Source organism: Paramormyrops kingsleyae, chromosome 13 (assembly GCF_048594095.1).
Source record: "Paramormyrops kingsleyae isolate MSU_618 chromosome 13, PKINGS_0.4, whole genome shotgun sequence".
Taxonomy (NCBI): Eukaryota; Metazoa; Chordata; class Actinopteri; order Osteoglossiformes; family Mormyridae; genus Paramormyrops; species Paramormyrops kingsleyae.
Window position 1 is genome coordinate 21,343,652 of NC_132809.1, and position 21,856 is coordinate 21,365,507.

The 21,856-nt window shown below is 48.9% G+C and overlaps 1 protein-coding gene across 1 annotated transcript in view; it reads right to left on the bottom strand.

Annotated features, from left to right (window-relative positions):
- Positions 1-3,320: 3,320 nt before the first annotated feature.
- jph3b (junctophilin 3b) overlaps positions 3,321-21,856 on the bottom strand; it is a 31,588-nt gene continuing 13,052 nt past the window's right edge. Inside the window, exons 3-5 of the mRNA XM_023841639.2 lie at positions 13,695-13,819; positions 6,543-7,495; positions 3,321-4,356 (exon numbers count right to left, since the gene is read on the bottom strand). Coding sequence (XP_023697407.1) covers positions 4,276-4,356; positions 6,543-7,495; positions 13,695-13,819 — 1,159 coding nt within the window. The 3' untranslated portion in view covers positions 3,321-4,275. The remainder of the gene's footprint in view (positions 4,357-6,542; positions 7,496-13,694; positions 13,820-21,856) is intronic.

Sequence of the window (21,856 nt, forward strand, 5' to 3'; positions counted from 1 at the left end):
CTTCCAGCACGGGAGAACGATGGAGGAGAAGAGTGAAGGGATGGAAAAAAGGGATGAATAATTGATGATGGGCTGGAAGATGGATGAGGTAGCTGTGGGCCATGCTGGCAACATCCTTTGCCTTCTCTTCCCTTTCACTCCTTTCCTTTCCTTTCCTCTTTTTTCCTTTCCCATCCTATCCCTCCTTTACCTTCCCTATCTTTTCCTGTTCATTTCCTCTCCTTTCCCTTTATCTTTCCTATCCTTTCCCATCCATATCTTTTCCTATCCCTTTCTTCTCTTTTTCCCTTCCATCTTGTCCTATCCATTTCCTCTCCTTTCCTTACCCTTCCCTGTCTCTTCTCTCCTTTCCCATTCCTGTCTTTTCCTATCCCTTTCCTCTCCTTTCCCAATCCTTTCTTATCCACTTCCTGTCCTTTCCTTTCCCTATTTTCCCATCCCCTTCCTCACCTTTCCCATCCCCTTCCTTTTCTTTCCTATACCCTTTCCCATTTTTCTGGCTTTTTCGAACACATTAAAGAAAATTCTATTTATAAGAAGGCAGAATTTATAAATAACTGAAAAGGTACTTTTTTTTAGGAACAGGGGCTGTGAACGTCAAACGCACGTCAGTCGGGTCTCGGTGGGCTGTGTGTGCGGGCAGACGCATGCGTACGTGCGCGCCTGTGTGTGTGTGTGCGCTCGTGTGTGTGCGTGTGGACATGGTGCTGTGGGTAGATAGTTGAATCCGGCGATTAGGGTGTTGGCACTCCATCTCTGCGTTCTCCCAGCTGGTCCCCTCCTGTCAGCGTTGGTCACACGTGGAACCTCCCTCACCCTCACCAAGGCTTGTCACGGAGCCTCGTGCTGTTCCAGTCACTTCTGTTGTGTAATATTTCATTGGTGTCCCTTCCAGCAGCATCAGGCAGGTCTATAGAAGAGCTGTCGTAGAACAAGGCTATGCTAACGTACTGAAGCATAGTATTTTACTCATTTGTATAAAATGTTTATTGCCTATCATAGTTGTGCATTTTGAACAAACAGCTGTCTTGGTCTAACAGCCAGGCATCCATCATCCACCCGCTTATACAGAAAGCAGTGAATAGAAGCATTAAAAAACATAACCTTTCTGGCTTTCAGCTGGGATATCGAGTTCGTTCGGCCGCTGTTTGGTAAAAAGGCAGTGAACAGTAACAGAGTGGCGTCTGTGTGTTTTTGGGTAAGCCTGCCCACCCCCTCGGGTGAGATTCCACCCCCCTCCCCACAAGTGGGTTTAGTGAAACAGCATGTAACCCTCTTCATGGCTGGATGATGCTGAACTTGGGTAATGCGCGGTGATTTTATTACTGTAATCACTGTGGATCAAAGTGGTTTAGGGGCATCGGGAGCAATGGAGAACCGGGGGAGTTCCTCCCTAGGAGGAATGCAGGGTCATGCTCCCCCCCCAAGAGGTGAGTCTTCGGGGGGGGGGGGGGGTGCCTCTATCCTGTACAGTGGTGATGAGCACTCTTTCTCACACCACTCTAGCATGTCACAGATCAGCCTCTTTGCCCAGCTCTGTACACACAGAAGCCTTTAATACGCACCATCCAAGATGTCCCCCTCTTCACGGAATCTGATCTGGGATCAGATAATGTTCTCATGCTTTTCTTGATGTGCTATTGGCAGCTGAATGGGAAAATGGGGCAGTAACTTTCCTGTTATATGAATCATTTCACGCAATACAAAGACACATTTATTTATGAATGTTGATTTTGCATAAAAGTATTTTTTCTCAGACAGACGTGGCTGGTATTCACTCTGTATTCCTCTTCTCATTCTCTTCAGAGCAGACTCATCGAGCAGCGTGAGGTCTCAGGAGACAAACCCCACCCCCATTTGTCTGGCCCTGCCCCTCATGTGATGGAACACAATCCTGAATCAAGGTTTCCATGGTAGCGACCCACCCTTGTGGGCAAGGCTTAAAGACGCAGCATCTTTCCCTGTTCTGTTACTTCCCTTCGCCTCTGTTCTCTCGTTTGCTGAAAGCCACACACACGCAGAAAATGTCTAAGGTTCTTTGTTTCTCAGCCCGACCTTTAACCCTAACTCTCCAGGAAATCAGTGAAAATGGAGCGCATTACCTTACAAGCTGCTGGTTGGTTAGTAATTTAGGTTGAGAAGACACAGGAATAACCACACAAGAACCGGGTACTTTCAAACACTTTCATTATTTTCTCCACATAATTCAAAACAAAACAAAGCCCCCAAAAATGAATAAAGTAATTAAAAAAAGAGAAAAGGAACAGGGCATGCTGGGGCATGCGATGATGTCACAGGGTGATGAATATTCCGGAGGGGGGGTGGGGTGGGGGGTGATGGTGTAAAAGTACAGGAGCAGATAGTTGTCGCTTCATCCATCTACCATCCCTTCAGTCCTGGGGTGTTCACGGGTGACTCGGGGAACTGAAGTGTGGCATGCGGACACTACTCAAGGAGTGTTTACCCAGCCTCTGTTCCTGCTCGGTGCCAAACGTAGTTTTTTTTTGCTAAATAGAGAGACAGGAGGATGGGGGAGATACACGGACTGTAGATGGTGCCAGCGGGGGAGCAGGAGATCTAAAGGGGAGCACAAGTCCCAAACACACATGCTATAAAAATGTGTCATCGACAGTCATTGTTCGGAAGCCAGCTATAAAAAATAAAAACACTTTTCTTATTTCTTTTTCTGTTTTTACGGCTGCAGATGGATGCAGTCCAGGCCACGAACACTCATTCGCATGGAAGAATCTGCTTTTTTTTAAATGCATGGACCCATTTGGGAAGGTTTGCAATAAATAGCATCTTGGCAAAGCCCAAAAAGATTAATCTTTACTTAGGGATGAACTTAAAACCGTTTTTTTTTTTTTTTTTGCAACCCTATACTGCTTCCAAAACTAGAAGAGATTTATTTTAAATATTTTATCTATACAAAACTAAAACATACGTGAGCATGCAATTTTTTACTCTTAAAAAACAAGGCAGTTGGCGTTTTTTCAGACGTCTTGCAAATAGCTAAAAAAATTTTTTTTTTCTTTTTTTCAGTAAATAAGTTGTTTTGAAAGCAGCGGTTGAAACGTAACAGTCTCTGAACTCTGCGTGGGCGTGGCAGCGTCGTTCACCCAGCGTGTCACTCCAACGTGTTGCGGCTTGCCGATTGGCTGAAACATTGTCTCATTATAATGCTGAGCGTAGAGTGGGTGGGGCCAACGGGCCTAGCTAAGTGGACGGACATGGGTGGGTGGGTGGGTGGGGGGTGGGATGGGTGCAGTAGACTTTCACGAACTGCTACTCGCACGACCGCTGGGGCACAGGGAGATCAAACCACGAGGTGAGTGGGTGGATGGGCGGGGTGGGCGGGGGGCCCATGAGCATCTGCAGGGCGTCCAGCCATCATAGTGAGAAAATGTTCCCGGGTCTCTGTGTCTCCGTGCTGAAAGCACGCATCAGTGCAGCCCTTAGTCCTCAGCCTAGCCTTCTGTTGCATACGTTTAAAGTTTGTAGCCCTGTTTTAAGTGTCTTCCACGGTTACCCACTGATGCCCTCACATGCTTGCCATATTTCACTGGGGGGCATAATGTAGGAAAATCATTTTTATTGGGGGGGCCGTGATCCTTTAAGTTTGGTGGTAGGGTATATGGGGTTTGGGGGAAGGTGGGTTGTGGTGTTTTCTCTCTTTGGGGGGGGGGCACTCTGCCTGGAGGCGATGAGCCAGTAGTGGGCCAGCACTGGTCGGGGGTCTGCAGGGAATCACAGGGGTGAGTGGAAGGTGACGTGGATGCCAGTGACGTGGATGTTGGTGCCGCAGCATGAAAGCGCTGAACAGGCCCATGCCTGCCGCTGCTAAGGGCGTGTTCACCTCTCAGCGGAACTGAGCCGAAAAGTGACAAATGAAAAAAAGAAGAAAAAGGAAAAACAAAACACCCACATCATCAGCAGAGCAAACAGGCAGGTAAGGAAGGGCTCGAACAAGAACAGCGAGTAGCATAGTATCATTAGTGACTTATAGTGAATCCCAACTTAGGAGGAATGCAGGCTCTGGAATGGTGAGGTGGGGGGGGAGGGGGCGGGGAGCTGAGCGAGAATTCTGCTGTGTCCAGGTTTTAATGGCAGGAGCTTCCTAGGTATGCCGTCTTCTTCGAGTTTATTTTTAGCGTCTTATTCGTTATAGAAGTATTTGTCATCAAAACGGGCAACGGGTGAATAGTCATGATAATATTCATATCAATTCATAATAATAGTATAGATAATAAGAATAATTAATAGGCAATACATTGTTTAAATAAAAAAGTGAATAAACAAAATGGCAACTCCGATGTTGAGCAAAATCACCATGACAACCAGAATCGAGCTGGAGCCCTGTGTGGGGGAGAGAGAGAGGGGGAGGGAGAAGGAGAGTGTTAGTGCGCCCGCTGTCCTCCCCCAGTGCATCACACACACTCACTGGCACACCTCTTCCCTCACATCACACGTTCAGCTGGGCACTGCTCCTGCCTGGCCACAAGCGATCACCGCGGCAACGCGTGGCTGCCCCCGCGGTTCCCCTGCTCCCACTCAGGCCAGGCACTCGGCACATGACTGCCGCTCAGCTCTCCTCGAGGAGAGGCCTGGCAGCTCATCCCTGGGAGTCCCATTGCCCATGTGCATCTGTATGTCCCTCATCACCACCCTTTGTTACACTATTCCTAGCCTCCAAGAACACAGGTGGGATGGGGAAGGACTGGGTGTGGCTGAGCTGGGGTGGGGTAGAGTTGGGCAGGGTGAGGTAGTGCTGTACAGGGTGGGGTGGGGCAAAGCTGGGCAGGTTGGGGTGGTGTGGGGTGGAGCGGTGCTGGGTGGGATGGGGCTGAGCTTGATGGAGTGGGACTGGACAGGGCGTCACAGCTGGACAGAGAACAGCCATGGCCGCCTTGCTCTATCCTAGGAAATTCAGCCTAACTTGGCAGATGCCAGGTCTTCCCCAGGGCTCTCCCCTGTTAGGGGGCCTGGCCTGTATGGCTGAGAATCCCAGGTTTCCCTGATAACCTCGCCATTCTGCTGGCTGTGATGGGAAAACCCAGGATCCCAGGGAATGCCCAGAGACTGGTCTGCCTGGAGTGACCTCATGTCACCATTGCAGCAGGGCTAACCCACACACAACGACCAGCACAATGACCAGCACAGTGACCTGACATGAACACAGGAGAACAGCCTGTGCTACTATGTGTGTGAGTGACTGATATATGTGTATGGTATGTTAATTTGTGTAAAAGCTTGTATGTGTAATAATTGGGCCTGTATGTCCATACGATATGTGGATCTGCGTGTGTGTGTGAAATGTGTGTGTGATATGTGAACCTGCATGTGTCAAATGTGTGTGTGATATGTGGATCTACATGTGTGTGTGATATGTGGATCTACATGTGTGTGAAATGTGAACCTATGTGTGTGTGATATGTGGACCTGCGTGTGTGTGATATGTGGACCTGCGTGTGTGTGATATGTGGACCTGCGTGTGTGTGATATGTGGACCTGCGTGTGTGTCAAATGTGTGTGTTACATGTGGATCTACATGTGTGTGATATGTGGACCTGCGTGTGTGTGATATGTGGACCTGCGTGTGTGTGATATGTGGACCTGTATGTGTGTGATATGTGGACCTGCGTGTGTGTGATATGTGGACCTACGTGTTTGCTCTTGAGTGTGCCTTATACAAGAGTGCTGCATTGCTTGCATTTATCTGCTGCAAACAACCCCCACTCCCCAGGCACCCTTGCTTGCAGGCTGATTGGCTCCTGGCAGAGCAAGGCATAAGCTGTTCCCTAGCAACAGAGCGCCAGGCAGCCAATGGAGGGGCTGCATTGCAGACAGGGCCACTGTGCCAATCTGCTGTTACTAAGGAGTGTGAGGCACAGCAGACCGTGGATGGAGCTACGCACCAAGAGCACAGGTGTGTGAGCGTGTGTGTGTGTGTGTGTGTGGGGGGGGGTGGGGTGGTGAACAAGCAGCAGCCGGGGATCATGAGGGGGTCATGGGATATACATAGGACCCCCGTCCCTTATATAGATCACATATACAGCAGAGCAGCTCATTCACAGTGTCTTTTTCAGGCTCTCTGCAGCAGGCAGAAGACAAACAGGGCATCTGTGAGGAGGTGGCTCTGCACTGGATTCTGCGTTTGTCTGTGTGTGTTTACGTGCGTGTGAGCATGCTGCTGAGGGATGCTTTGAGAGTGGGTGGCTGTGAGCCCCCACTCAGCCCCCGCCACCCCACGTGGACATAGGGAACGCCCGGGCTCTCCGGATACCCCGCTACAATCAGACTCCTCTCTGTACTGGGTCTGCAGTGCAGCCGCAGAATGCGTCGGATTGGGTCGGCCCAGCGGGCTGCACCGAGGGGTGCAGATTGTTATCGGAGAGCTTTCTGGTGGGGGTGGGGGTGTCTGACAGTCCCGCTTCATCATCCTGCCTCTGTTTCACCCCACTCAGCTCCCTGGGCACCTAGAGTGTGCTCACTATCCTGCCACACGCTAAATCCAGTCCCTCAGTCCCCAACTGCTCACTCACCGAGTTTGACTTGAGCTGGACCAGGTTCTCCTCGTCGTGTTCTAGTGCAATGGGGGAGGATTTCTGTGGGGGGGAGAGCGTGAGGTCCCGGCGCAAGGGTCTCCCCTCCAGCACCTCCCCCCCGGCACGCAGGCTGTCCAGCTTCTGCACTGAGTCCGGGTCCCCGTTCCGGGCCTCACGGGCACCGGGGGACCGCACCCCATCCCGGGCCTCCCGGGCCTCGCGGCTTTTGGGCTGCAGTCTGTGCAGCGTGTGGGGGCGGGGCTCTGCGTGCCCGTGCCGCTCCTCACTCGGCCCGTAGTGCTTCTGGAAGGACGAGTCCATGGGCTGGAGGGGTCTCATCTCCATCTCGTAGTTGCTCAGCTTTTCCTCATCCTGTTCCAGCAGCCGCGAGTGGGCCAGGCTCTCACTGAGAGCCCGCTGCGTAGTCCAGGCCACCGTGGGGCAGTCTGCCCACCGCTCCCGGGGCTTGTGATTGGACGAGGCATGTTCTCTGGGCTTGTGGTTGGACGGGGCGTGCCTGTGGCCATTGGTGCGCGGCAGCCGTGTTTCGTCCTGCACCGAGGGGGTCGTTGAGCGGCTACTGCCCCGGCTGCCCCCCCTGCTGCTGCCCCCGCCCCCGGATGAGTGCTTGTCCTCGCCCCAGCTGTTGGGACGCAAGTACTCGCCACCTCCACCCCGCCCTTCCATCAGCACCTGGATCTCAGCGGTGCCTCGCTCGTCGTCCACCGCACTCTGCCGCAGAAAGCGGGCGTTCTTGGCGCGGTGGGTGGGCTTGGGTGGGCTGCAGGGGGGTGTGGAAGGCCGGCTGGGTGCAGGGCTTAGGTCGGGCGTCAGGTCGGGTGGCGTGGTGCCCTTCATGTAGAGCTCAGGGCTGTCAGGCGTGCCGCTGGAAATCACCTCTATGTCGTTCTCACTCGAGTTCTGGTGCTTTGGCCTTTGACACTCCACTCCTGACGGACAGGGTGAGGCAGGGAGGTGTGAAAATGCAGGAAGCATCACAGAAGGACAACATGGTGCTTAAGCTGATGGATGGTTGTGCATAGAATTAATGCTGCCAGTACAATGTAGGCATGGCGTAGCTATGTATCCTACATCACATCCTACATACGCCACTCCCAGAAATGTAACTACACATCATGGCCACACAGACCACGCAAAGGTCTAAATGCTAGGCCACATCTGTAGGCCATAGCATAAGCTCCACCTACGAACAACCACCAATCAAGCTTTAGCGTTTCATGCTAACAGACTGAGTGAATAGCAGGGTGCTAGCTCGCAGGTCCACTGCTGACTAGCTCTGCGGAGACGTCAGGAAGTCAGAATACAGTGATACAAATGCGGGACCAGCAGTATACTGACAGCTTACAGCAATGCATCTGCCCACACGGATACTGGATAATTAGGCAGCATCCAAGCCCACATTTTAGGCTTGTCGTTATAGCTTGGTTACACATGCTATTATTTGGATTTGCTCCAATGAGAAACAGTTGACATGGCCATAGTTTTGCTGTAACTTTATGTTGTTGTCAAAAGGTCATGTTCAAGATGTTCGGTTGTTTTACTGATGTAAATTTGTGTTCTTGATGTAAGGTTGTGTTTATGTAATGTGTTGTTGATTTAAGGAGGTATTGATATAAGGATGTGTTTCTGGTCTGGTATTTTGCTGTTTTTGTAAGGTTGTGTTCTTTTTGATGGGTTGCTTATTTCGTATAAGGTAGGGCAGGGTGGTATATCAGATTTTTACGGTATATCTACGGTATATTTTCAAAAAGGTATACAATGATACATACCATTTATATGGATATACTTTTACTGTGCATTAAAATTAGGGCTCTATTAAAGATTTTAAATAGAAAACAATAACATTCCTTCCTGGTTGTAAACAAAGCAAGCACTTCAGTTGTGACTTTGCACAGAATCCCAGAATTCACAGCCAAAGTCAAAACATTCAGTTAGCGGTGTCTCACGGGGAAGCTGATGGAGGGGAAAGGGGGGGGGGATACCATTGTTACCTGATTCGTTTCATTTAAAAACATTGACAGATAGCTCACAGGTTAAAAATATGACTTGCAATATTTATTTTTTTGAAGAGTAATAACTTACTAAGAATACTCTCAATGATTGTCATGCTTCTTTTTTTAAACCATTTGCCAGATAGGTTGTATATTTTAGCTTTTTCGTCCGTAAACATTCACCTTCTGTTTTAAGAGCAATATTACAAACTGACTAGAATAAAGCTGTGGGTAGAGAGTGGTGTGAAAGGGTTTTATGTTGAGGCTGCTTTACTGGACCCATGCAACACAGGCATTTTTTATTTTTGTCTTGAGAATTATGTTTGCAATAATGAAATGTAGTTTCATAGACAGTAGTTGTATATTTGCAAAGAGGGAAGGAAACCCTGTATTTGCATTTTATTTTGACCGCACTCTGTCTTCTTAGAAGCGTTTGTGACATCTTACATGTGACATCTTACATTTTGCCCACTTCATAGAAAATACCCATGTCATAATTACTCGATTAAACTCCATTATTAAAAATTATTGATTAAATTATTCCTTCTCTGTTACTAGGCAAAACGGTGAGATGACGCATAGAAGATGAGGATCCACATAAAGACCGAAAGCTTAATTTGTGTGGCTGCACTTCACGTTAAAAGTGAATGAAAATGCAGTCGTCTGTCAGTATTACAAGGCAGAACTTAAATATCAACAGAGCACGACTACAGTGCAAATACATCTTAAAAGAAGATATTAAAGTTTGATGGACTCACCCAATAATGTGAGGTTAGCCATAAATATGTCCCATTTAGCCTCTTACAGTAGCCTAGCCTGCCTTTGCCTTCAAATACTTTGCTTAATTTACTTTCTACGATTCTTGTGTGTCAATATAGTCTGTGCTTAAACAAAGGTTAGCCCCGTCGCTTAGCTGCATCGTTTTGCATAATACAGTACATATAACCATTAGAATGAATTATTTTTTTGTGATCGTATTGTGTGTTAGGGCTAAATGATACTGGACAAAGATCACATTACGATATTTCAAGTTTTGGCTAAATTTAGCAGTTGAAAATTAACTATATAGCCAAATAGAACTTATTTACTAACAGAGTCTGTCAGATGGGTTGGTGGTGCTGTTAGTTGTGCCAACAAACAACTGCTGTGTGTAATGAAGCTGATGGTTTAAACCCAGTGGTCCTTGCGATTTCACAATTGCATGTGCATGAAATGCCATGTCAACATTGACACTGCACATCGTGCAAGCGTATAAAATGAGTGTGGCGCAGTGGTGCAGTGGTTAGCGCTGTTGTCTCACACTGCTGTTTTGGGTGTGTGGAGTTTGCATGTTCATCCTGTGTGTGTGTGTGACTTTTCAGTGGATCCTCCAGTTTCCTTCCAATGTGCAAAAACATGCAACTTAAGTCGAGTGCCTAAATTGATCGAATGTGTGACCTTATACAGGGTATCGCCATTCCACCTAAAACTATCGAAATATGGTTTTTGGTCCATATAGTTATTTAAGACTGTGTTCTAATGTAAGGTTGTGGTATTGATAGAAAGTTGCATTTCAGGCCTAAAATTGTGTTTGTGATGTAAAATTGTGTTCTTGATGTAAGGTTGTGGTGTTGGTGTAACACGCTGCTGATGTAATGTTGCATTATTGGTCCAATAACATGTTCTTGTTGACACAGAAATCATGGACAGTTGCAGACTAAATGATGAGCTCACACAGGGTTCAGGTGTCAGGCACAGGAGATGGACAGAAGGATGAACCCATCACAAGGTATACTGTGGGATATCAACCATTCAACATGGTGTTTTAGAGGATGTAAACCTCTCATTGCTGGCCCTTTGGAATGATATATACTCAGTAAAACAAATTTCCATGGTGGCACTATATCACAGTCACAGTGATAAAACAATAATCTTTTCCCTTTTGCCGAATATACATTGTGCATTAAATAACAACTTGTTTGCCTTGTTTTTCTAAAGACAACAATACATGAAAAACACATTTGATTTGATTTGATCACATTCATGATTGGTAAAATTATTTTTGATTGCTTTTCTGCAATCCAGTACTGTTTCCATTACTTCTCCATTACTATATCCCCTGTTGTGACAGTTTGTTAAATACCAAAATGTATTTTGTAGTACCTCCGGTAACAATGCCAATGAAGCTCGAGGTGATTTTACGTCATCTGCATGCAGCTCGGAATTTGCCCTTTGACCTTTTATCTTGAAGGGAACTATTACAAATCTAATTAGACTCGATTGATTCCATCTCCAAGAAACAGATTAGGCTTTCGTGTGAATCTGCAAATGCAACATTGAGAGAGACATGACTTTCAAAACAGCTGTTGTCATTTTATCTGATGAGTGAACTGAGCTGCATCCTGTGCTGCCTTCCATCTTCTGCCTTTGCCAGCTGTTCAGTGGGCAAAGCGTCTTATGGGCAGCATGTGTATGATTCTAACTCTATCGTTAGGAAAGGCTGCCTTATTGTCCCAATCAAACTCATAAAATGAAGCATTATGTTTGGTTCTAAAAACACTTCAGATGTGCTGTGTTTGGTGAGTGAGAGCTCCAGGTCTGTACTGTGTTTGGTGAGTGAGAGATCCCGGTCTGTGCTGTGTTTGGTGTGTGAGAGCTCCCGGTCTGGGCTGTGTTTGGTGAGTGAGAGCTCCCGGTCTGGGCTGTGTTTGGTGAGTGAGAGCTCCCGGTCTGGGCTGTGTTTGGTGTGTGAGAGCTCCCGGTCTGGGCTGTGTTTGGTGAGTGAGAGCTCCCGGTCTGGGCTGTGTTTGGTGAGTGAGAGCTCCAGGTCTGGGCTGTGTTTGGTGTGTGAGAGCTCCAGGTCTGTACTGTGTTTGGTGAGTGAGAGCTCCCGGTCTGGGCTGTGTTTGGTGTGTGAGAGCTCCCGGTCTGGGCTGTGCTTGGTGAGTGAGAGCTCCCGGTCTGGGCTGTGTTTGGTGAGTGAGAGCTCCAGGTCTGTACTGTGTTTGGTGAGTGAGAGCTCCCGGTCTGGGCTGTGCTTGGTGAATGAGAGCTCCCGGTCTGGGCTGTGCTTGGTGAGTGAGAGCTCCCGGTCTGGGCTGTGTTTGGTGTGTGAGAGGTCCAGGTCTGGGCTGTGTTTGGTGTGTGAGAGCTCCCGGTCTGGGCTGTGCTTGGTGAGTGAGAGCTCCCGGTCTGGGCTGTGCTTGGTGAGTGAGAGCTCCCGGTCTGGGCTGTGTTTGGTGTGTGAGAGCTCCCGGTCTGGGCTGTGCTTGGTGAGTGAGAGCTCCCGGTCTGGGCTGTGCTTGATGAGTGAGAGCTCCCGGTCTGGGCTGTGTTTGGTGTGTGAGAGCTCCCGGTCTGTGCTGTGTTTGGTGTGTGAGAGCTCCCGGTCTGGGCTGTGTTTGGTGTGTGAGAGCTCCCGGTCTGGGCTGTGTTTGGTGTGTGAGAGCTCCCGGTCTGTGCTGTGTTTGGTGTGTGAGAGCTCCCGGTCTGGGCTGTGTTTGGTGTGTGAGAGCTCCCGGTCTGGGCTGTGCTTGGTGAGTGAGAGCTCCCGGTCTGGGCTGTGCTTGGTGAGTGAGAGCTCCCGGTCTGGGCTGTGTTTGGTGTGTGAGAGCTCCCGGTCTGGGCTGTGCTTGGTGAGTGAGAGCTCCCGGTCTGGGCTGTGCTTGGTGAGTGAGAGCTCCCGGTCTGGGCTGTGCTTGGTGAGTGAGAGCTCCCGGTCTGGGCTGTGCTTGGTGAGTGAGAGCTCCCGGTCTGGGCTGTGCTTGGTGAGTGAGAGCTCCCGGTCTGGGCTGTGTTTGGTGAGTGAGAGCTCCCGGTCTGTACTGTGTTTGGTGAGTGAGAGCTCCCGGTCTGTACTGTGTTTGGTGAGTGAGAGCTCCAGGTCTGGGCTGTAAGTCTGTCTGTCCGTAAGTCATCTTCCTGTAGGTAAATAAACATGTGCTGTCTACAGGAGTGCAGAGGGAATGATTTATAAAAAGTTGCTTATTAACTCCTGTTATTCTGTGAAAAAAAAATGTTTTGTAGTTTTGCTAGTGAAGCTTGTGGTTAACAGTTAGCACTTTCATCAAATGGCCCCACAGTGTAACCCTTTATTTTAATCATTTTCTTTGGTCCCCACAATGGGAAACTCAGTTGTGTAAAACTCTTGTGAATGCTATCAAAAAAGGAAAAATGCCAACAGCCTTGTATTTTGTTTGGTTACTTATGGTTAAGGTGAGGGCTGGGTAGCGGTTAAGGTTGTCATTGCTGGGATTAGGGTTTTCCCATAGAAATGAATGGAGAGATATAGATACATTAATCTGTGTGTGGTTACTAAATTGCCCATAGGTGTGCATGTGTGTGTGAACTTTTACTTTCAAATAAACAGTCTGGGAAACTCTCACACTGCCAGAGTTTTTATCTATTGGAACTTAGGGACAATATCTTAGGTATTAGCATATTACAGTATATTAGGAGGCCGCACAAAATGAACAGTGTGTGTGTAGTGTAAGGCCATGAGTGTGCACGCCTTTGTCTGTCCATGTGTCCCTGTTTATGAGTAATTCCATAAGCATGTTAACACCAAAACATTTTAGCCAATTACTGATGATTAGAGGAATCATGTGACTTCTGTGAGATGAGGTATAGGTTTGCAGGAGTGTGCGGGGACTGGGTGGGGGCTGGCTAAGGAGGGTCTGGCTAATCCTATTAGCGGATGAGCCTATTAGACAGGGCTGGAAATGATCCACCACCTCGGACAGACAATGGCAACATTTAGCCAGTCATCAGCATGATGTGGATGGAAGCAGAAGCGGAAGGAAGGACGGAGTGATGGAAGGGGGGAACAGAGGAGAAAGAGGGGATATCAGCCATAAGAGGCAGAGACAGACAGAAAATGAATTTCAGCATCTGCCGCGTTTCACAGGGAGCACCCCCCCACTGCGAGAGCAGGATGTGCGGCGGGGCGGGGGGGGGGGCCGAGCACGGGGATCACCCTCAGGCCCGAATAGCTCAGAGGGCGCTCCTGAGCACCCCAGTGCCTGGTAACTAAGGCAACAGGCCGACGCCCGTTTAGTGGGCGGCCTGTGGACATTGGCTCGGCCTCCCCTGTGGGGGGGGGACGGCCGGGTGTGCCACTCTGCCGCGACGATGGCTGCCATGGCGGCAGCAGACTGACCGTTTCCGCGGTGCTGAAAGGAGGGGGAGAATTCTTTGGCAGTGACCCTAGCGAGTCGGCACTCCTCCTGGGCCTTCTGGGCTGCTCCCATTGCCGCCTCCGCCTTTCCCCGTGCGTGGGCTGTCCTGCAGGAGGGGGGAGGGGATGGATGTTAGTACATTGTACCATGCAGTCTGTAATCAGGAGGGTGTCCAAGCATAGATCTGCTTTAACACTTCCTAGGATGGGATGCTAGTCTACTGCAGGGTATACACACACACACACACACACACACACACACACACACACACACACACTGCAACACACTGCAACACACACACTGCAACACACAGACACACACACTGCCACACACAGACACACAGACACACACACTGCAACACACAGACACACACACACAGACACACACACACACTGCAACACACAGACACACAGACACACACACACACACTGCAACACACAGACACACACACTGCCACACACACACACACACAGACTGCCACACACAGACACACACACTGCCACACACACACACAGACTACCACACACACACACACAGACTGCAACACACACAGACACACACACTGCATCACACAGACACACACACGGCCACACACACTGCCACACACACACACAGACTGCAACACACAGACACACACACTGCAACACACAGACACACACTGCCACACACAGACACACACACTGCAACACACAGACACACACACTGCCACACACAGACACACACACTGCCACACACAGACACACACACTGCAACACACAGACACACACACAGACACACACACTGCCACACACAGACACACACACTGCCACACACAGACACACACACTGCCACACACAGACACACAGACTGCCACACAGACACACACACTGCCACACACAGACACACACACTGCCACACACAGACACACACACTGCAACACACAGAGACACACACTGCCACACACAGACACACACACTGCAACACACAGACACACAGACTGCCACACAGACACACACACTGCAACACACAGACACACACACACAAATTCTACGAAAAAGTCACCAAACTCCATGAACAGGGAGGAAACCCGGTGCAGTGCAAACATTACACATGGGGGGGGGGGGGGGGGGCTGAAGATGTGAGGGTATACAGCTAATGGTTGAGAAGACAGGGGTATGAATCGATCACAGACTGGAAGCATTGATGTGACATCACACGGAGTCCAGAATTGCCTGCGCTGCAACTGTCCTGTATGGATAATCAACACAGAGTCTGTTCAATTAACATGGATTCAGTGGTGACACAGCTGAGTGGCCCCATGCGATTGGACAGGGCTTCCTAACACCTGGTCTGCGGTACCAGAATCCGAGTCTGCCCTCCTCCCCATATATGTCCCTTTTTGAAAAATATAATGCAGTGCCCCACACTGAGAAAGAAAAATAGTAAAATTCAGGCCTGGTTTCACCTCGCGCCCCCCCCTGCAGATTTTACGGCTGGCACCCCATCAGTCCCACACTGCCTACTTTACTGGTCTATGAAATGTATGTAGGTCCACCTACTGTAGGAGATGCATACGTGGTGTTGGGGGAGGGGGCTTGAAAAGTAACTCTGTCCTCATGTTCCTCAAACCACCCATTGAGAAAATGTTAATGGACCAGTGATGACCTGAGGGCAGACCTGCCAGCCGGGCCAGACCACCGCGTGACCACACCCAGGCCAGACCACCGCGTGACCACACCCACATCCATTCCCCGGGAACAAAGGCAGCCTACTGCTACCTTGCCTGTACTTCCTGAGCGCCTGGACCTGTGAATTGTTTTTTTTTTAGGTGTTATAAACCTACCTGTGTTATGTAATTCTGGGTTCCCGAACGCCTGCGGCCCACATCACACACACACTGCACCCCGCGCTGCTGTCCCTAACCCCAGTCCGGCTCATCGGCTCATTGGCTGAGCTAACGTTAGCGCGCAGCCGAGGAGGACGATGTTTACATTGATGTTTACACCAGGTCACGTTGTCATGAGCACCCCGGCGCTAACTTCGGCGTGGTGATACGGTTGGTGTGTGGAGTTCCGTAGAAAGAAAATCGTTCCTAAATGAAACTGTGGATTATCTTGAGTAACCGGGTCATAATTTCCGGTAGGAGGAGTTTTTTAAATGCCGCTTTAATCACCACAGAAAGTATATCATTCAGTCCCATTACATTCGAGAAAAGGCCGACATTTCTACTGATATCTCCAAAGGCAGACAACTCTCACCACAACAATCTAGATGGACAGATAGCACTACAGCATCTAAGGAATATGTTTCTTTTTTTAAAATTTTGGGGTGAACTGCCCCTTTAACCTGATTATTCTCAGTGATAAACAGTATTATACAAAGGTCTTTATCTGCCAAAGAAAATGATGTTTAAATAATATTCATCTTGGTGGAAAACTATGATATTATGTCTATCAAATTGTGTCAGTGGGGCTATTTTTCCTAAAGTCGCCCCAGTATTTGCAGCGACCATCCAATACACCCATGTATTTGCTGACTCGACCCCTAACATACCATCTTTGGCTAATCAACACCTCATCAAGTTAGTTATCTAATTAACAGATTAAGACTGCTAGTGGTGGATCTATGTAATTTAAATACAACAGCTGTTGTGCCTCTGAGGAGTGGTTTGGGAACTGAAGCGGTGATCTTCTATCCATCCAACTAGACATCAGTAATGTTTTGGAGAACAGAAGAAATTCTTGTTACTTTTATATTGTTACTGGCCACTTGCATATATTCTAATGTTATGTTTTTTTCTGAGCAAATATGCATTTTCTGCCCAAATAAATAATTTAAAATATTTTCTTTAACAGCCTATGACGTTTCCACAATACTCTCTGTCTATGCATACATATATATATATATATATATATATATATATATACACACACACACACACACTGCCTTCATATTATGTAGCCTGTTACCTTTGATAGTTTCAATATATATAACATCTTGTCACGTTGTCCCTACGTCTTAATAATGAATAGATTTTACATCAACTAAATTACACACAGAAATATGATTCTAAACATAAAGTATTTTGCATAAATATGTTTTGAACTAGATGGATTAACCATGATTAATGTCTCTCGCTTCAGTACAGGAGAAGCCTGATTTAATCAGACGATGTACTCTGAGTCAAGGCAATTAGAATTATTTTTATTCAATGCTGTAAAATGACAGCTACAGCACACGGCAGACTGTGTGGTCACAAGCTGTGTCTTTGAACCAGAAGACTGTGCGGTCACAAGCTGTGTCTTTGAACAAGAAGACTGTGCGGTCACAAGCTGTGTCTTTGAACCAGAAGACTGTGCGGTCACAAGCTGTGTCTTTGAAATAGAAGACTGTGCGGTCACAAGCTGTGTCTTTGAAATAGAAGACTGTGCGGTCACAAGCTGTGTCTTTGAACAAGAAGACTGTGCGGTCACAAGCTGTGTCTTTGAACAAGAAGACTGTGCGGTCACAAGCTGTGTCTTTGAACCAGAAGACTGTGTGGTCACAAGCTGTGTCTTTGAACCAGAAGACTGTGCGGTCACAAGCTGTGTCTTTGAACCAGAAGACTGTGCGGTCACAAGCTGTGTCTTTGAAATAGAAGACTGTGCGGTCACAAGCTGTATCTTTGAACTAGAAGACTGTGCGGTCACAAGCTGTGTCTTTGAACCAGAAGACTGTGCGGTCACAAGCTGTGTCTTTGAACCAGAAGACTGTGCGGTCACAAGCTGTGTCTTTGAAATAGAAGACTGTGCGGTCACAAGCTGTGTCTTTGAACAAGAAGACTGTGTGGTCCCGAGTGTCTGAACCAGAAGACGGCACAGTCGTGAACCGTGTCTGTGGCATTTTGTGCCTCAATCTAATAGGTGAGCACAGATTACCAGAGTGGGGCTTCCTGACCTTTCTGGTGGCCCTTTGGACTCCTTCTGAGAACCATGACCTGTAAAAATATCTGCCCTTCCTATTGGTGACAAAGTCTACTATTAATGCTACCGGTTTGCAGCCTACCTTCATAAGGAAGGTCCTAAATGCTAAATTTCATTTAGTGGTTAGTGAAAGTAACCAAGTTCACAAAGCCCAGGTTGAGAAGCACTGCTCTGGCGACCCCTACAGGGAGGGAGCCTCTCAGAAGACTCTCTTGTAGACAAAACCCCAGCCGTGGAGCTCAGCTCCCTCAGGCTGATAAAGAATTTCTATGGATGATGGAGGCTGCGTGCGTGGGAAGCTTTACCCACCTGCACAAGCCACGGTTCCTCGTTAGGCTGCTGACACCGGCTGTCCCTGCCCGTGATGTCTGCAAACGGGCCAGCAGGGCTCTATGCATGTAGAACCGTGGGCCGACCGGGTTGTGCAGGTCTGGAACCGCGAACCAGCTGGGCTGTGCCCGTCTGGAACCTCAGGCTATGTCCCCCTGGTTGCCCTGTAGAGCACTTTGCAGATGACTAAGGCTTTTCTCACTATCTCCATCCCTGCCTCCCCCACCTACCCTCCCCCACTGACTTGTTTGTGCAGCGACTGTCTTGGTGCAGTGTGGCACATCGATGGTTATCGATGTCCGCTCCCCCAACCCCCACCCCCACCCTGCCAGAAGGCCTCGGCCCTCTCCAGCTCCTGCCCCTCTGAGGGGCTGACATATGGGGGATGTGATGTGGGAGGGGTGCCGGCGGTGTTGGGGAAGATCCCCTACGAAAACCTAAAATAAAACTGAAAAAATCAACATCTACAGGCTAATTAGCTGGAGGCTCATTGCTACTTCCACAGAAATTAAAGAATAAAAATTGCTTGGAAAGGGAGTTTATAAGGCCACATCTATAAGTGGTGTATCAGGAAGCACAGAGATGCGTGCATATGATGTTCGAGGAGCATATCACATCAAACACTCGGCCCTCGGACGTGTTTACTAGGAAGAAATCATCGACTAAAAATTATATGGTGGAATGATCATTATTAGTTGCTTCATCATATTAACTTAATTGCCTTTTAAAAATACCAAATGAAATAGCTAAATTTGCAGTATGAGGTGTTTTGTTTTGAGGCAAGATCATAGAAAAACCTTCCAGATTTTTACTGTGGCTGGGGCAAGCTCTCGATATCTTATAAAGAAGCATAACTACAGAGACTGTGTGTCTGCGGACGTAATTATCATTTGAACTGTATAATTACAAAGCACCAATATCAACTCGCTGACACTGTTGACTTTTCTGTAATATGATCTTTATAAAAGAGTCTGCATGACACACACAAGGCCTATGAAGGATTGTTTTCGGGATCTATCCATTTTTTTAACTCTAAAACATCCATCCATGCATGCATTTTCTAAGCCCTTATCCTGGAATGTCTGAAACACGCTTCCTCTAAAATTATGATGGCAGCAAGGCTGTTTTTAAGGGGGAATTGTGGGAAAAATGACACTCATCCCAGAAACAGTTGTGAATTGTCTACAAATGATGGAAGGCTGAGTGTAACTACAGTGAGCACTAAGCATTAACACCGCACCTTAAAGGGCAGCTTGCTAAATCAGCGTGCCGGTCTCAGTCACAGTGCAGATGGCTACCTTTGGATAGCAGCGTTAGCTAGGGATGGACTGTGCAAGGCACACAATACTGCCCCAGACACTAAGGAAGTTTGGGTCTTTCCCTCTGCTAGCCTACAGGGGGAGCCAGCTCTCCTCTCTCCTGTTGTCCTGGCAACCGCAAGTCTAAGAGAGGGAAAGCACTAGACCGTTAGGGAAAGAAATCTTCCATTCAGTGTTACTTCGTCTTTGTAACTGAGAGCTTGCATCAGTCACAGACCCAACCTGTTTCTCTCTCTCTCTCTCTCTCTCTCTCTCACACACACACATGCACACACAATGCTGTTACGTAGACACCCGATTTTCAAATCAATGCACTAACACACTGTCACAGTGACAGACACACACTCACTTTCGCACATTTAAAACACACCATCAATGACAGACATACATGGTGAGACACACTGAAACATACTGCCAAAGGAACAGATATAGAAACAGGTCATTTTCTGCTAGGATAGTCCTTCACCTGACAGAAAATGACCTGTTTCTATATCTGGTGACCCTTGAACATAAAATATTAACGCGTCCAGTGATACGTTTTGACATGATGTGTAAATCAGGTGTGCCCCGTTAGGGAATGAGTTAGTGTTCAGTGTAGGATAGTGGACTGAGGTCAGAGTTTAGCATGATGAATGATACTGAGAGTATCGGCTTAGCATTTAGGTGCTGCCTGGGTATGAATGGGTGCGTGTGTGCCGGCATGTTACCTTCACAATGTGCTGATGAGCATGTAAGAACTTATGCATATCCAGATGTTCCTTCCAGATGCAGGTGAATAACACATCGAAAATAATTACCCTGAAAGGATTTCGGTGTCTATTTATAACTGGATGGACCCAGGGCTGCAGCACATCATTAATGACTTAAGTCAGAGAGCTAATTACTCCCCAACAGAAGAACATACATACATACACACACAGAGACACACGCACGCCATCCCTCTGACCCTCATTCGGTGTCTTGCTTGATCTCTCCCTTCCCTCACACACACACACACAGGTGCCACATGACGCGGATGTTTCCGGAGAGCGTGACGTGGTCCCGCCTGGTGCTGCCTGGCTGCCAGCAGAGGCGAGCTATTGATCAAGCACAGCCCGCCTCCAGCAGAGCTCTGTATAACCCCCCCCCCCCCCCCCCCCCGTCCGTCACTCCAAATCAGCCCCCCTCGGCCTCTTGGGGGACAGACCCCTGTTTGCAGGCCTGATTGCAATCATGCCGCTTTATGGTGGAGCAGTGTGTGTGAAAGGGCTCACTAGGGGCCACTGCAGGAGTGGGGGCCCTTAGAGCCCCATGCGCCATTTTGGGGGGGCGCTCGTGGCCATCCCACATGCACACTACATGGGGGTGCCACCACTATCTTTTTTGCTGAAAGAGCTGTTGTCAGCCTCACGCCCGTTTGGTCCCCAACACCTTTTCCTCTCCGCATTTGTCTTTTTCTCCGCCTCCCGCCTGGCCTCAGTGCCCCTCTGCAGGCCCTGCCCTCTCCCCGTACTCTCTCCCTGTACCCTCTCCCGGTACCCTCTCCCCGTACCCTTTCCCGGTACCCTCTCCCCGTACCCTCTCCCCGTACCCTTTCCCCGTACCCTCTCCCCGTACCCTCTCCCCGTACCCTTTCCCGGTACCCTCTCCCCGTACCCTCTCCCCGTACCCTTTCCCCGTACCCTCTCCCCGTACCCTTTCCCGGTACCCTCTCCCGGTACCCTCTCCCCGTACCCGCCATGTGTTCAGCGGCACAGTGACGCGGCTCGGCATGAGGGCACCGCATGGCGCTTGAGGATCACCGCCACAGGATCACCGCCACTTAAGGGGCTTTTAGTTATTAAGAGATCCCTGCCCATCCCCCCCCCCCAACCCGGCAACTACTTCAGTCGCTCAAAGATGTCAAGAACTCCACGTCTTTGTGGCAGAAGCCTCTGGTGGAGCGTTTCAGCGAAGCCTTGCCAACATGCGTGCGGAACACTCTGGACTGTGCTTGTCCGAGCTCAGCGCCGCTTGACTTTCCCTCCAGGTGTTCTGCGAAAATACGTCTCCTGCTCCAAACCCCTCCGCCCCTCACGTTCTTAAAACTTATCTTTTTTGTTCCCCCCCCCCCCCAAAAGACAAATGGAACATGTGCTCTTACTCTCTGTGTGTTATATCTGGTATTTTAGGCCAGCTTAAAATAAGCCATGGCGTTTCTCAGGTATACAATATTAATGCCCCCCCCAGCTGCTGTCTGCCTGAATGTCTGTGAGCCTCTTACCAAAATGCCGGCTTGCTTCCGTAAGCTCCGCACGTCTGCCTGCATTTGCTAACCCTTGCTAAACCCTTTAACTGCCATCCATGACTGAATCCTACACTGGGCCAGCCCACAGAGCGCCCTCATCACGGTCGTACCCCTCGGAGCGGCTCTGCGGGGCTGCTGGACAGAGGGCAGGCCCCTCCCTAGCACTGCCAGGCCCCCATGAGCTCCGCTGCTGCGGAAACTGGCCGCTCCATAAGGTAGGCTTCTCTGGATCCCACCAGGCAGGAACTAACCGCCCCCCCCAGCCCATGTGTGACTGGTCCAGAGAA